General features: G+C 45.0%; 1 protein-coding gene across 1 annotated transcript in view; it reads right to left on the bottom strand.

Moving 5' to 3' along the window:
• Positions 1-2,756: 2,756 nt before the first annotated feature.
• The window catches only part of LOC106563512 (AMME syndrome candidate gene 1 protein), a 33,126-nt gene continuing 18,825 nt past the window's right edge, over positions 2,757-17,057 (bottom strand). The window contains exons 3-6 of the mRNA XM_014129165.2: positions 11,682-11,796; positions 10,739-10,829; positions 10,514-10,610; positions 2,757-10,209 (exon numbers count right to left, since the gene is read on the bottom strand). Coding sequence (XP_013984640.1) covers positions 10,095-10,209; positions 10,514-10,610; positions 10,739-10,829; positions 11,682-11,796 — 418 coding nt within the window. The 3' untranslated portion in view covers positions 2,757-10,094. The remainder of the gene's footprint in view (positions 10,210-10,513; positions 10,611-10,738; positions 10,830-11,681; positions 11,797-17,057) is intronic.

A 17,057-nucleotide genomic window follows, 5' to 3' on the forward strand; every position in this document is an offset into this window, starting at 1 on the left:
TTTCGGTTTACCTTCTCATCCATAATAAAAAGAAGATGAGTACACATAACCCCGCTGCGTATTGGTCCACTTTCTTCGACGATGATTTCTCTCCATCTTCAGACGACGAAGAGTGTGACACCTCCTTGCTCGCACACGCTTTTTCAGTTCTGCCCACAAATTTTCTATAGGGTTGAGGTCAGGGCTTTGTGATGGCCACTCCAATACCTTGACTTTGTTGTCCTTAAGCCATTTTGCCACAACTTTGGAAGTATGCTTGGGGTCATTGTCAATTTGGAAGACCCATTTGCGACCAAGCTTTAACTTCCTGACTGATATCTTGAGATGTTGCTTCAATATATCCACATCATTTTCCTTCCTCATGGTGCCATCTATTTAGTTGAGTGCACCAGTCCCTCCTGCAGCAAAGCAGGCCCACAACATGTTGCCACCTCCGTGCTTCACGGTTAGGATGGTGTTCTTCAGCTTGCAAGCCTCCCCCTTTTTCCTCCAAACATAACGATGGTCATTATGACCAAACAGTTTTATTTTTGTTTCATCAGATCAGAAGACATTTCTCCAAAAAGCACGATCTTTGTCCCCATGTGCAGTTGCAAATCGTAGTCTGGCTTTTTTATGGCGGTTTCAGAGCAGTGGCTTCTTCCTTGCTGAGCGGCCTTTCAAGGTATGTCGATATAGGACTCGTTTTACTGTGGATAGATACTTTTGTACCTGTTTCCTCCAGCATCTTCACAAGGTCCTTTGCTGTTGCTCTGGGAATGATTTGCACTTTTCGCACCAAAGTACGTTCATCTCTAGGAGACAGAATGCGTCTCCTTCCTGAGCGGTATGACGGCTGCGTGGTCCCATGGTGTTTATACTTGCATACTATTGTTTGTACAGATGACCGTGGTACCTTCAAGTGTTTGGGAATTGCTCCCAAGGATGAACCAGACTTGTGGAGGTCTACAATTTTTTGTCTGAGGTCTTGGCTGACTTCTTTTGATTTTCCCATGATGTCAAGCAAAGAGGCACTGAGTTTGAAGGTAGGCCTTGAAATACATCCACAGGTACACCTCCAATTGACTCAAATTATGTCAATTAGCCTATCAGAAGCTTCTAAAGCTTTGGCATCATTTTCTGGAATTTCCCAAGCTGTTTAAAGGCACAGTCAACTTAGTGTATGTAAACTTCTGACCTACTGGAATTGTGATACAGTGAATTATAAGTCAAATTATCTGTCTGTAAACAATTGTTGGAAAAATTACTTGTCATGCACAAAGTAGATGTCCTAACCGACTTGCCAAAACTTTAGTTTGTCAACAAGAAATGTGTGGAGTGGTTGAAAAACGAGTTCTAATGACTCCAACCTAAGTGTATATAAACTTCTGACTTCAACTGTATGTGATGCAGTAAGGTCAAAAAGAGTAGGACATTATTGCTGCCCGGGATGTGATGTCAGTTAGCATTTGGCCTCCCTTGATAAAAAATTCAATAATAAAAGCCAATCAGCGTTGTGTTAAACTGAGTGAGCTCTGCTGTAAATGGTCCTGGTGCACAAAAAAAAAAGTGTCAAGGGAAGCCAGTTTGGATTTGGCTTCAGACCAATCACATCAGAATTCAAACATTCACAGAAAATGTGAATTGAGTCGTTATCCTCCGGTGGCTAGCTAGCTAAAATCAGCCCTTTTCTAAATTAGCCCGGAATGGAGATAGATAGGGATTTGGGCTTGTGGTTTTAGTTATTCTCCGTACTGGCCAATGATTATAATGGTGATTCTGATCCAACCATAAATGCATACATTGTGCCCCTGGCCTGAGAGGATGGAAGCTCAACATATAGCTAGATGTAGTATGCTAATGTTAACTAGATGGCCTGGCGCATCATTACCCATGAAAGGTAGTTAGGCTAGCGAGCAAGCATTTTAGCAAGGTAGCAGAGGTCATCAAAAACTAAAAGCCTGTACTGAATAACAGTCATAGACTGTTTAGGCAACGTGAATTAGGATGATGGCATTGGCTTCAACATGTTTTTTCTACTTGCATGCACACAACACACACAGAAATCAGAACCATGGACAGCCACATCACATTTGGCTTAAGTTCATTTGACTAAATCGTTTTTTGGTATCTTTTAGTTGTCACTGCATTAGACTAAGTAGAGGTGATTAGATAATTTTGGGGCAGCTCCTGTTTTCTTTGCGACTTGCAATAACTGGTTCTAAATCAATAGTAGTCCGAAAATGTTGGAAACATTACCTTGCTTGACCATGCTGTAGATCATTAACTGTTTGTTACATGAAACATGTTTAGTGGACTTCACCGGACAGATGTTGCTCTCCGGTTTTGCAATGAAACAAATGTATGATTGAATTTATTCTGCCACTGTGGCTTATATGAACTAACAGGTTATAGAGCAAACTAAGTAATTATCACAACACATTGGTTGTAAAATGGCTTTTTTTGTGTGTGTGGGGGGGGGGGCTTGGCTTCCTACGATTGTACCCACGCATCACTACAGGTGTAGATTATATAGCTCTTTTCCAGTCCTCACAGGGATTTAAATAGTAAGGGGCCACTAACACCACCAATGTGTAGCACCTAAATTATTTCCTTCCCATTACTATGGACTTGTTATCCAAGCTATAAATATAACCTAATGTGTATTGTATGACATGCAATCAGGCTCCAACTCTCCAAGCATACAACCAAATACATTATCAGTCGTTTAACATGGAAAACACCCATTACACATAACTCACACATTTATCTTTCACTTGGTTTTATTCATTTTTATTGGCTAAATGAATTTAAAAGGTAATAACAATGTTTAAAACTACATGATCATATCCACAGCCATTGCTCACATACCCACTGATAACCCATCTATATATAAGATTTTCTCCCTCCCCACACATTTTTTTGTAATAATTTTCATTTTCTGTATTTTTTTTGGAGCCATACTATCATAAATGCCCATTTCAAGTCTCATCACACTAACAGCAATTCAATGGGAGAGGAAGGAGACTAGCTCTAAAGGAGTCTTTTTTCCCCCCAGTTCATATTATTCCATCAACGTTTAAGTTACTAAAGCAGAGAAAGAGACAGAACCAAAAATGAAAAGTAGAAGAAATAAAAGGTGGGTGTGAGGGGTTACACCAGGCAACCCCGCGCCCTGTCATGCCACCACAGCAGAGACAGTTACTCTGCACAGCGACACGTCGCACAACTCGGTGTCTCACATTTTCAGAACATAGAAAACCACTAAAATAATTTAGAAACTAGATCCAAAATAGTTTTTGGGAAAATAATAGATTTTGATGTACAAAAACAGTCATTTCTTTTATTTTAGTAAATCTTATAAAAGTTCCAAACACAAGTTTATTGTAGTTCTTATTTCATTTATTATTGATTCATTTATTTGTATTTTTTTTTGTTTATCTATTAGTGCGATTGTATACCAGTGCAGCTACTGGGTCCAGAGTAAAGAAAAGAGGTCTTTTTTCATCTTTAACGGCGTAAAAAATAAGGACAAACTCATCTTTTATATAAAGTATAACTGCTGGTCTTTAGGAAAGAAACACAGAAACCCATACATCTAGGAGGCACGCTATGGGGGTTTTTTTGTTGAAAAAATTAAAATAATGAAAATACAAGTGACGACAACAACAAAATAAAAAACTGTGTGCAACCAAGTAATTTCACTATCCTTGATGCCGGGTAAGGCTTCAGACATAATCAATGAAATTCATTGAATAAGAGGTTGCTAAAGAAATCAAAAGACAAGTTAGAAATCGTACAAAAAACAGATAAAAAAATCTGAAACAGACGGAAAAAAATAACATTTTGTCTCTTGCAGGGGTATTTTTTGGAAGGACAGGAAGCCAGGCCTGAAGAGCAGCATTTGGACTTGGCCAGAACATAGAGATGTATAGAGATCGCTACGTTGTATCTGTGCCATTATGGCGTCTGTGACAGCACGCGCAGTGCCATTGAGGCTTTCTCCATTTTAAAATAGTCAATTTTTTTCTTCTTTTGATGTTTGAAAAAGTGTAAAGCTAACATTGGTGACTTACTACCACCTGCAGTGATGGAGTCTTGAACCAAATTGTGTTCAATTTATTGTGGCCGCTAGATGGCAGTCATATAGTTTAAAGCCAATTACAAACTAGACAAACTCATTTGAAGAAGAAAACAATGCTCTGCTCATTGGTCGATCACTCCCAACCCATAGGAATCCCCACCCAGTTGACCATTTTAAAATGGAGGAAGCCCTAAGTGTCCATGCAAAAACAGGTTACTTCCATGTTATGATCTCTGTACATCTATGGGCCAGAGGCATCTTTGGTTCGGTTGAACATACAAAGGTAATAGGAGCTAAAGCATTCCACAAAAATATATGCATACCGGTACACATACAAGGAATGCAGGGGCGAAACCGGGCAATGGAACCAAATGACATTGTCTTTACACATTATCCCAGTTGTGTCAGTATGAACAATGGTCACTCGTCCATGGGCAGAGATGCGTTTAAACTAACTGCAAATTAGCACAGTCAGAATAATCTTTTGAAGGACACCAGGAAAATCACATCACATTTGACTGAGATTTATTGATATTCATGAACCTTTACGTTCAGTCATTTCCATGTTAAAATGACGTTACATGATATACTTACGGTCATACGGAAGAGTGATTCATGAATGGCAACGAATTGTCCAAGTCAAATGTCATACAACAATTATGTGAGCATCCTGATGACATCAGCAATCACTCATCTGGCTCACTAAACCCACCGTCATGTCCAGCTTAAAGAAACCACTGTTAGAGGGTTACATGAATGACAATATTACATGAGAAGCACGACTTCCTTTGAGGGAGTTTGTAAGAGCCAGAGTTGAGTGAGAGCCTTCTGTCAGATGACCTTTAAGCTGATAATCAACTCCATGGATGAGTAAATGATACAGGACAGCTATAAAAACTCACCATTTAACAGAGGAGTAAAACATGAAGTGTTATGGGTGTGCTTCTAAGAGGATCATCCAATCGTGGGCTGGACAGGGAAAGGGGCCTACGATGGAAGGCTGGAGAGGAGGGGCGATACACCCCTTTTACTCCAACTCTTTACTGTCCCAGCCCAGGAGAGAATGTCCCCTTCTGATGCCACGATCTACTGAACGACAGACTATACCTTTAACCCCCAGGCCATGAGGCAGGGAGTTGGGGGGAGGGGGATTAGTAGTGACTTCTTGTCCTTTCAAACCTGCAGGGTGTTGACTTACACTGATAGGAAAAAACACCTGTTGAACAGATCTGCATATATCAAGGATAATAAGTCGGATATGATCGATGAGTCCGCATGACCAGTCACGAAACCCGCGACCGCCCCAACATGAGGTCCATTAGCACCATTTTATTTATTTTTTATGATTTATACAAGTCTCTAAGCCTTCGATGTCAGGGATTAAACCATACTGTATGTTTTATACATATTTCAGCAAGTATGTAAAAGAGAATGGTGGACTTGATTTTGCAGCAGAAAAGTATTCAGGTTGTGCTGTATTGAATGGACCAGAAAACGGGTACCCGATTGTTCAACAGGGAAAGCTTGTCCCGCAGTTCTCTGAAAACTGTTTTTGTGACAAACTACTAGGCCAATATCTCTCTTTACGTAGGCCTCCTTTGTCTTGTCAATGTTGTTGAGCAGCATTTCCCTGACCACAAGAGGATAATATGAAGGAAATGCCATCCAATATCTGAGCAGGGAACCACAGAGAACAGGATAGATAGACCATTACCACAATAACATCTAAACCTTGCATGTCTGTGGATCAACCACTTCTACAATAGGCTATATTAATGAAGTAAGCTGGGGTTTCTAATGACCTGGTATGATTATAAGACAGGTTCCCATCTGCCTCCTGCTACAATGTGTCTATCTGAAGGTGAATGGGTGAATGAGGTTTTTAAGGCCCTTCACTGCCCTGTAGGTTGAGGTCAGGGTTAGATAGTACAGGACAGAGGAACACTCAGGGCACTGTTTTACTGGTCCATCATTTATTAAATCAACACAACTGAAATCTGGGTCATTTCGGGTTACTGTGGATGGAGTGCCAAAAGCCCTTAACATTTTGCATATAAAAATAAAATAAAAAGGATTAACCCTACTGTCAGTTGGTAAAAGATGTTTTAAAAAATATGTTCCTTCTATTTTTTTTGTACAAGCACCTCTCAAACCTGTACAGGACACAGAGACCATTAGCTAATCCATTAACTACACTTGATAAAACATACCAACTACTGGGCTGGATGTGACTGACAAAACGGAACACTTGAAGAGGCCGTGGACTAACTGGTTACTTGAAATCCCTGGCTCTTTATGTAGGGCTTGATAGAATGCAGCTGGACCACCCTTTCCCAGTTTCCTCTGCATCCGTTTCAACCAGCTCACCAATCTGCCAAAACCGCTGACAAGACAGACCAACAAGCCATGCATGGTTTCTAGTGGCACAGAGATGGGGAGCAGCTGGTCCAGAAAACGGCAAGCACCTCAACAAACAGCAGCATGTCATGAGGAAATAACGGATTTGAACAAATCAACCGACGATGACCAGTGCCAAGGGTTTAAGGTTAGCTAGATGCCATCTCCAGGAGCCTCCACAAGATCTCATAGCGTTTTGACGAGAGCACATGAAAGTGCACAACTATGGCAACCGTCAGTCATCAAGCATGTGATGTCAAATGTGGATGTAAACATTAATTAGGCCTACATCAAGTATCATTATTTGTCATTGTGGCCACAAGCTTCAGTTAAAATGGTATAAAAGCAGCGGAGGTGACGAGGACTCTAACAAACAGCACAAAGGAGTTCAAACACTGGGGTGTATTCATCAGTCGGATTCCGTTGCAAATGTAAAACATATCAATGAAAATGAGAGTTTCTATTGTACAAATTCAGGTAGTCCTCTCCGTTTCGTTCCATTTTCCCTGTCTAGGAACCAAACAGTAAATGGTTTTCATTGCAAAACGTTTTGCAACAGACTCCGACTAATAAATACACCCCTGATGCTAACTGAGTACGTCCAGATAATGTCTCACAGGCCCAGATTCCTAACCAGGACCAAACACAAACTTTGAGAGGAAACCCAACTTTCGGGACCAAAGCTAACCAGAATAAACTCATAGAGGAAGTAAACACAGAGGTTACAGATAAGAGGGGTGGGGGGGAGCTAACATCTCAAGCCTACAAAACAACCACATGCATTAAAGACAGAATATGGCTTTCAGTAGTTGTAGCATATCCCTGCGACTAGACTCAAGTCTCCTTCATTGGGTTTTCCTCTCAAACCAACTAGCATGAAATAACAGGATGAAGGTCTTTTTCTCAGAGGACAATGAATGAGAGGACAATGCGCTCTGCAGTCAACTCTCCAACCCCACCACAACCTCCAGTCAACTCTCCAACCCCACCACAACCTCCAGTCAACTCTCCAACCCCACCACAACCACCAGTCAACTCTCCAACCCCACCACAACCTCCAGTCAACTCTCCAACCCCACCACAACCTCCAGTCAACTCTCCAACCCCACCACAACCTCCAGTCAACTCTCCAACCCCATCACAACCACCAGTCAACTCTCCAACCCCACCACAACCACCAGTCAACTCTCCAACCCCACCACAACCACCAGTCAACTCTCCAACCCCACCACAACCACCAGTCAACTCTCCAACCCCATCACAACCTCCAGTCAACTCTCCAACCCCATCACAACCTCCAGTCAACTCTCCAACCCCACCACAACCACCAGTCAACTCTCCAACCCCACCACAACCTCCAGTCAACTCTCCAACCCCACCACAACCACCAGTCAACTCTCCAACCCCACCACAACCACCAGTCAACTCTCCAACCCCATCACAACCACCAGTCAACTCTCCAACCCCACCACAACCTCCAGTCAACTCTCCAACCCCACCACAACCTCCAGTCAACTCTCCAACCCCACCACAACCACCAGTCAACTCTCCAACCCCATCACAACCTCCAGTCAACTCTCCAACCCCACCACAACCTCCAGTCAACTCTCCAACCCCACCACAACCACCAGTCAACTCTCCAACCCCATCACAACCTCCAGTCAACTCTCCAACCCCACCACAACCACCAGTCAACTCTCCAACCCCATCACAACCTCCAGTCAACTCTCCAACCCCACCACAACCTCCAGTCAACTCTCCAACCCCATCACAACCACCAGTCAACTCTCCAACCCCACCACAACCTCCAGTCAACTCTCCAACCCCACCACAACCTCCAGTCAACTCTCCAACCCCATCACAACCTCCAGCCAACTCTCCAACCCCATCACAACCTCCAGTCAACTCTCCAACCCCACCACAACCTCCAGCCAACTCTCCAACCCCACCACACCCTCCAGTCAACTCTCCAACCCCACCACAACCTCCAGCCAACTCTCCAACCCCATCACAACCTCCAGTCAACTCTCCAACCCCATCACAACCTCCAGCCAACTCTCCAACCCCACCACACCCTCCAGTCAACTCTCCAACCCCACCACAACCTCCAGTCAACTCTCCAACCCCATCACAACCTCCAGTCAACTCTCCAACCCCACCACAACCTCCAGTCAACTCTCCAACCCCACGACAACCTCCAGTCAACTCTCCAACCCCATCACAACCTCCAGCCAACTCTCCAACCCCATCACAACCTCCAGCCAACTCTCCAACCCCATCACACCCTCCAGTCAACTCTCCAACCCCATCACAACCTCCAGTCAACTCTCCAACCCCATCACAACCTCCAGTCAACTCTCCAACCCCATCACAACCTCCAGTCAACTCTCCAACCCCATCACACCCTCCAGTCAACTCTCCAACCCCACCACAACCTCCAGTCAACTCTCCAACCCCATCACAACCTCCAGTCAACTCTCCAACCCCATCACAACCTCCAGTCAACTCTCCAACCCCATCACAACCTCCAGTCAACTCTCCAACCCCACTACAACCTCCAGTCAACTCTCCAACCCCACCACAACCTCCAGTCAACTCTCCAACCCCATCACAACCTCCAGTCAACTCTCCAACCCCACCACAACCTCCAGCCAACTCTCCAACCCCACCACAACCTCCAGTCAACTGGAGTCAAAATCATGCTAAAATGGCTTCCTCCATACATTTGTCAAGTTGGAAAGAGCGGGTGAAAATATCTGAGCTGGAGCCGAACAAATTCAATTCAAGTTTTGCAGGTTTCATTACAAAACACTATAAACACTCGGGGGTGGAAATGAACGTCTCTGTCAAATATTTTGTCATGATCCTATTCCTAATTTAATATAGCGGTTTCAATCTCCTGTCGGATGTGAACTTAACAACAAACTTCTAACCACACACAGAAAAGCAAACACGTGTGGGGTAATGTAATAAAAAAGACTAGCAAATACTAGTGGCGTGGCATCACAACCCTACAATCTACAGCACTACAACGGGTTACAAAAGGCCAAACCAACCTTACTCCATTTCTTCAGAAGAATCGCAAAATTGAGGAAAAGATTGAGTCTTCCAGAACGGCTGTTGGCTTGCCACATGACACACATAATGCCAAGCTGGCTACTAAGAAAGGATTCAACAGAAGAAGATGTCCCTAATAGATGAGACACTGTAGCTAAGCCCACACAAAATATGAGCCTTTACCTTTATGCATTACGAATTCACCATATATATGACTTGCTTCCATCCACAGAATCAAAAGCCTGATTAGGATTGTTTGAAAATAATACATTTAGGAAAATCGAGTATTTGTGAACAAAAATAAAAACTAAAGGGGTTATAGATATTGATATATATGCTGCAAAAACTAAATCAATAGGAGGATAAAAATAAAAGATTTTAGTTTTTTCTCGTCATTATCAATTGATGCTCATTTTGCCACCCGTTGCCACGTCAACGTCTGGGAGAGCGTCAGCATGGCAACGGAAACTATCATCATAAAATGGTACAGTAGTAGAGATAGCTAGACCAGGAGGGGGCGGGCTCTCCTGGGAAAAGGTCCGCAGAGAGGTCCAGTGATTGGTCATGCGGCTCGCTGTCAGGAATAATGGTTGTATGGGGGTAGAGGGTGCCCGGTGCCGTTCTGGTAGTGATGGTGCTGGCGGTGGGCAATGTACTCAGCATAGCTCATTGTCATCTTCTCGCTACGGTACCTAAACAAGAGGAGAGGGAAGTTAAAGAAGGAACAGTTACACCAACTTACCTGGCAGTGGCACTAGAATCTTTACACCCTAATGCTGCTATGAATCCAGCAGTACTCCTTCACTGATTTCTGTCTGTACTGTGTCAAACAGGACCATGGTGGGCTTTGGGAGGGTCCCCTACAGTAATGATGCACCGGTCACATATTCCCAGCAGTAAGCAACACTTTCATCATCTACACTGAAGGCAGAGCCAAGGCCAGCAGCAGTGGAAGTCAGACAGCATCCGGTGTGAAAGGAGAGCAGCCTCTCTTACCTGGTCAACTTAATGGTCTTCCTGAAGTCATTTGTGATGGGAGCTTTGTAGCCTCCCTTTCGTAGTAAGGAATCTATGGTCTGAATGTGGTCCCATCCTGCACAGAGAAGGTTATATCCCCTTGAATATCCCCTTTATGTCCCCTTGAATCCCACTTCTCTCTAGAACCAAGACCTTCAGTCATACAGTCATTATACAACGGTGATGGGACACGATTCCACTTACCTTGCTCTTTTGCAACCTCTGGTAGGTAGGTGGCAGTACGCTTTGATCCTTTTTCATTGAAAAACTCTATCCTAATGCCATGAACACCCACCTACAGGCCAGAGAAAGGAGAGACAGAGACAGAGAGGGAAGAACAGACACCACATGAATGGACAGGAACAACAGACACATGCCTATATACACTACATGTCTTCGGCCATACACTCCAGAAAAACTGCAGCATTACCTAACAGTGTTACTAACCTATAGAAGTATGAGATACCATACCCGGTCACGGGGAGGGCTAACTCTTGAAATTCCGTCTGTCACTACAGATTTAGGAAAAACAGCTTTTAGTTTCGTCGTAGCTCACTTATGGAACAATCTATAGAACACCCTACAGTTGGATGAGTTGGTGCCTTTTGGGCAAATCAGATTGTTGGTTCAGGGTCAGGATCTGGTCAAGATAGCTCGGGGGATTGTTCCAGTTAAAATGCATAATCTGCAGGTGACACACAATCACCCACCCACACCACGGGCCCTTGCCCCCCCCTCTGGGTCAGCAAGGTCACTGCTAACGTCCTCACAACAAAGACAGACTGCCTGTGTATGGTGCTTGTCTGCCTAAATCATGCTTGCTGTGTGGCTCTCCAGGCTGCAATGGGGTCCAGATCATTCAGAACCAGAAACTGCAGCAGAGGCCTATTCCTATTTCATTCTCAGCTCTACTTCACACTGGAGATTGTCTCTCCTAGCGTACCGCTCTGTGTGGAGAGCGTACCGCTCTGTGTGGAGAGCGTACCGCTCTGTGTGGAGAGCGTACCGCTCTGTGTGGAGAGTGACTGTAAACCTCAACTGCTGGATTCACATACGTGAAGGCTATTTCATTTCAATAAAAATAAAATGACTGAAGAGTATTGCATAAGATGAATTAATAGCTACCTGGCTTGTTTCAGTCTCTTACCTCCCAGTCAAGGTAATCACCGACGTCCTCGAAGTTGGTGAGCAGAGACACCGAGCAGAAGAGGCGTGGCAGCTCGTCCCTCGTCACGGGGGGAAAGCGGCTGTCTTTAAGGGCACTGTGGAGACAACAGGGGACAACTTCAGCTGCACTCCTGTCAACCAGTTTCAACTGGAAGACCTACAGATTATCAAGGACAATGTCCACCCAAAGTACATATTTGCGTTTCATCTCATCTTACTATGAGCCACAGGGCATTATGGTTATAATGAAAAGAAAGACCAAATCTCTCTGATAAGAGAACATGTAAATGAAGAAACCCTGCAAGCATTTTCCTTTATCCTTTCAGAAGACATTAGCCATGAAGTGATATCTTCCGTGCTACATTTCAGAAAGTGCCTGTCTGAGGGGATGTAAAAATAGAATGACCTGATGGCAGGTGAGTCTCCGTATTGGCTGGACACAGACTCTTCATATCAGATTCTCATTTTCCCCCTCTCCCCCACTCCACTCCATCCTAACAAACGACTGTTGCCACCACCCTTTCTGCACACGACGGCACACCAGCTTCCTGCTCATGTCATGACAGCACAGCTGAATGGAGTCAGTTCGAGTCTCCATGAGCCATAACCTACCACCACACTCTGTCCTAATTCACCCATAGGAGTGAAATGCCCCATGTGGTGATGGCATTCTGTCATAGTGCTGCCTCTTCTACATATTTGTACTGTTAGAACACTCATATGGTAACAACACACGGGATGAACTGTGAACGCTGAACAGCATCCCTTTTAAGTCCATGATGTGTTAAATAGGACTCTGCTTCTTTCCGTCCAGGATTGGGAGTGACAAGCTGAGTTCAGTAGAAAGAGGCCCAGTCATTTCTCTTACTAGAGGGAGATGTGGGAGAGGAGCAACATAACGAAGACATAAAACAGGCCGGTGAGGACACGCTGAGGACACGCTGAGGGCACGCTGAGGACACGCTGAGGGCACGCTGAGGACACGCTGAGGACACGCTGAGGGCACGTTGGGGGCACGCTGAGGACACGCTGAGGGCACGCTGAGGGCACGCTGAGGGCACGCTGAGGACACGCTGAGGACACGCTGAGGACACGCTGAGGGCACGCTGGGGGCACGCTGAGGACACGCTGAGGGCACGCTGAGGGCACGCTGAGGACACGCTGAGGACACGCTGAGGGCACGCTGAGGACACGCTGAGGGCACGCTGAGGGCACGCTGAGGGCACGCTGAGGGCACGCTGAGGGCACGCTGAGGACACGCTGAGGGCACGCTGAGGACACGCTGAGGGCACGCTGGGGGCACGCTGGGGGCACCCTGAGGGCACGCTGGGGGCACGCTGAGGGCACGCTGGGGGCACGCTGGGGGCACCCTGAGGGCACGCTGGGGGCACGCTGGGGGCACGCTGGGGGCACCCTGAGGACACGCTGAGGGCACGCTGGGGGCACGCTGGGGGCACGCTGAGGGCACGCTGGGGGCACGCTGGGGGCACCCTGAGGACACGCTGAGGGCACGCTGGGGGCACCCTGAGGGCACGCTGGGGGCACCCTGAGGGCACGCTGGGGGCATGCTGGGGGCACCCTGAGGACACGCTGAGGACACGCTGGGGGCACGCTGAGGACACGCTGAGGGTACGCTGAGGGCACGCTGAGGGCACGCTGAGGGCACGCTGAGGGCACGCTGAGGACACGCTGGGGACATGATAAGCAGAGGACCTGACAAGACAGCAGATTACTGGGCAGCTAAGGCGGAGTGAAGGGAATCCATTTTTGTGTATTTGTGAGTATTGAGGAGGACAACACAGCACTCTTGTACAGAACAAACAGACAAGCCTAAACTAAAACACTTTCAGAGGCTTCAATCTAAACTCAAGAGCTTTCAGAAGGTTATCTTGCATTTCACAGAGGCCCTTAGCAAGCAACAGTGACATCCCCCACGAGTCAGGCCCCTCCAATATCTGGAATTTCTCCTGTTTTACTGTGCTAACAACATGGTTAGCCTAGTGGTGAGTTGGATTGTAGACAGTCCACCCATATTCTAGAATGTCCTGACCTGCTATAACATTGGCTCCCATGGAGACGTTGTAATGTCTGTGTTGCTGCAGCCATTCTCTGCAGCGCCAGTGGAACATTCCATGGGAGAGAGGGGAATTCTACATGCTGCTGGCTGCAGATCCGAAAGATTGACTAGAGGGCAGGGTTGGCAAATCTTAACCAGACAGGAGACAGATACACAAACAACAGCACCCACATACCTCTGGCCCTCACAGGAGAGTAGCGAAGCGTATCCTCTCAGAAGAGTCATTAAACAAATAAATCTGTCTTTTTACTTAGCTGACCCTTTTATCCAAATAGGCCTGGCTTGGATTAATACTGCATTTCACACATGTTCACAGTTATAGGCCTATAGCTGAATACAAACAAGACCGCACCTGAGAGTGAGTACAACAGGAAGTAACTAGCCTGGCTGGCTGGCAGAGCAGCAGGTCATTGAGTTTAACATCGCTATCAGCCGTCTACTAAAACAAACAGATGATCGCAACCTCTACAAAATGGCTGCTCTGGACTTCACGCGTAACACAGAGACAAAACATGCTTTGTAAGATCCTCTGACGTTAACCTGTTCCTCCTCTACAGACCAAGACTCCTGATGTACGCTTATCCAAGGGACAGAATTAAATGATTAAATACCAGATGTGGATGCGAAACGGTGATCGGATTGGTATCTATAATCTGAAATGGAAAAGCTATTTTAATAGCAGTTGTAGACAGGGTCTAACAATGAAGAGGAACAGAAATGTTCGCAGAGATAAATTAGAGAAGAGATGAGAACGTTGTCAGTTAATTCATAGTATATTGAAACAGGACAACCAACACACACTCATGTATGACATTGATACAGTGCATGTCAGATCCCTGGGAGGGTGAGGCCATGCAGAAAGGCCCTGTCGACAGTAGTGCAGATCACATGACTGACACATGCAGATAAACAGACAGAAAAAACGACAGACAGACTCAAACCAGTTCTGCCCAGACTCTGAAGGTAATGCATTCTTTATTGGATTGTCGGATACTCGGTCTCATGCCCTGCACGACAGACAGACAGACAGACAGACAGACAGACAGCATTTCACAGCCAGATCCTCTCTCCCCCACTGTGGGCCAGAGAGGCTATTAGGTTGATTAAAATCACACACCAAGAAAGACTTCTAGAAACGAATTTTTTAAAAAAAGAAGCACATTTAATACAAAATCAGCCTAGTAGGCCTACTTTGCATAAAATACTGTATTATATCCTTTACTGGTCGATACTGATATGAAGGTTGATATTAACTTCAGGAGACCTGGCCCCTCTAGGGAGACAGAACACTCATCAAATGAATGCACTGGTAAATAATTGCCTTTAAAGAGGCAACGGTGCATCTGAACTGGGCATGACAGTGTAAATGAGTTCCATACATTTCTGAGACAAGCTGAGCACAGAGCAGCATCTCTCAGTGAGGTAAAACCCTCCTGGAGGTCCCTGGGGCCATGCCGTTCCTCCGCTCCATGTACATGCTTTGCATGATTTATTCAGCACCAAAGGTCCTTTGACATAGACATAACTGAAAACACACACACAAGTTCAAAAGGTACAAGCTCCTAGTTATGTTTTTGTATATGGTAAGATGAAGGGGTGTTCTGTAGAATTGCTGAGTTAAAAAGCCTAAAGTCCCTAAACATTAACTGGATAATTAAAGGACGACGGTTACTTGGTACAATAGCTGCTTGCAGCCATCTGCATTTTAATCATCCTGTACTTTTGCCATGAACATTCTACTCTGTGAAAAACATGAGCATTTAAACCACTGGTTTTAAAGGTCTCAACGGCAGAGGTGTGCCGTGCTTTGACAACGGTTATTTTCTTGTTTGTGCCCGTTTTGTCCTCCCGACAGTCAGAAGATAGCCTAACTGTGTGTTTAACACATGAACATCTTCCTAAGCATGCGTTCTGTTCTGCCTGGTGAGAGAGATTGTGGCATTAGGAAATCTATAAATATGAATAACAAAAACCAGGGAGATGGTAATGCAGTGGGAAGTGTCTGAAAACCAAAACAACCACGAGATGGTTAGCCCCGAAGCTGCCCTGTCTGTTCCGATCAGTGTAAATACATGATCAATAGTGATGGGGGGAAACTATTTATATAGGTGCATATTGGGATATTACTTTTTGACGATATAGTGTATCGTTTTGACAATATCGTAATATACTTTTTGCGCTAGTTAGCTGTACCTCCACCAAAACCTGAGTAGTTTTCCTCATTGCTTGTTCTCTATCTTCTTTAAAAAAAAAATGGAGAGCCAATTTGTTTTCAGCACTTTTATTTCCATTACTGAACAAAACTAGTTTCCTTCATGGCTCTCTCGTTCCTCTGCACCAGACATATGGGGAGCAGTATGTTTGGAACATCGGTATCACAATACATATAGAATCGCAGTACATATCGTATAGGCACTTAAGTACCGTGATAATATCGTATCGTGAGGTCCCTAGCAACTCCCAGCCCTTATGATCAGACACGGCTAACAAGCTAGAAAATCATAGCATTACTTTTTTATGCAAGACATGAAGGATAATCTTTCATTTTATCAAAGAAGCCAGTTATATTGATAACATTACTGTTGGAGTTAAACACCAAAAGGCCCCCTTTTTCCCAGAAGTACCCCAGGCCTCACTAATGACATTAGTACCCACAGAGGCAGGCGGGCTGAGTGAACAAAACCCTCAGCTTTATTGGCATCCTCATCTGGATGCTTCGTCCTGTTTTTTTTGGTTCCCCCTCACAACCTTCCCCTCCCCCAACCTCCCAACTCTTGAAAAACAAATGAACCGAGAGGCCTGCCATTTGTGGTACCTAGATACAGTTCAATCCACTGAGGAAACTTTTTTTTAAACATTCTCCTCGAACCTTGACTGTACGTACCTACCGGTGAACTCAACCAAAACAAAAGCTAGAATAAACACAGTTAACACACCAATACTCTGCTTGACGCTGTTCAAAAATATGTCAACTAAATAAATACAAAACATTTTGCTTAAGTATTAATTTAAGGGCTCCTATGTTGTTATCAGATCAAATGAATTAAGTGATTTAGTCCAGTAAACTTGACATTTTCTGTGACAGCAGAAAGCGTGAACTCTGTTGCAGTGCATGACCTCCTCTATAGGCCTCAGTGTGGAATCATCCTAGCAACAGCACTGGCCAATAGGAGGCTGGCAGGAGTCTTAACTTGTAGCCAATAGGAGACCAGTTCCAGATGTCAGTGAGTATGTGTGCCTGTGAGTGAGTGTGTTTGTGAGAAAGAGATAGAGAGCTAC

Source organism: Salmo salar, chromosome ssa11, assembly GCF_905237065.1.
Source record: "Salmo salar chromosome ssa11, Ssal_v3.1, whole genome shotgun sequence".
Classification (NCBI taxonomy): Eukaryota; Metazoa; Chordata; class Actinopteri; order Salmoniformes; family Salmonidae; genus Salmo; species Salmo salar.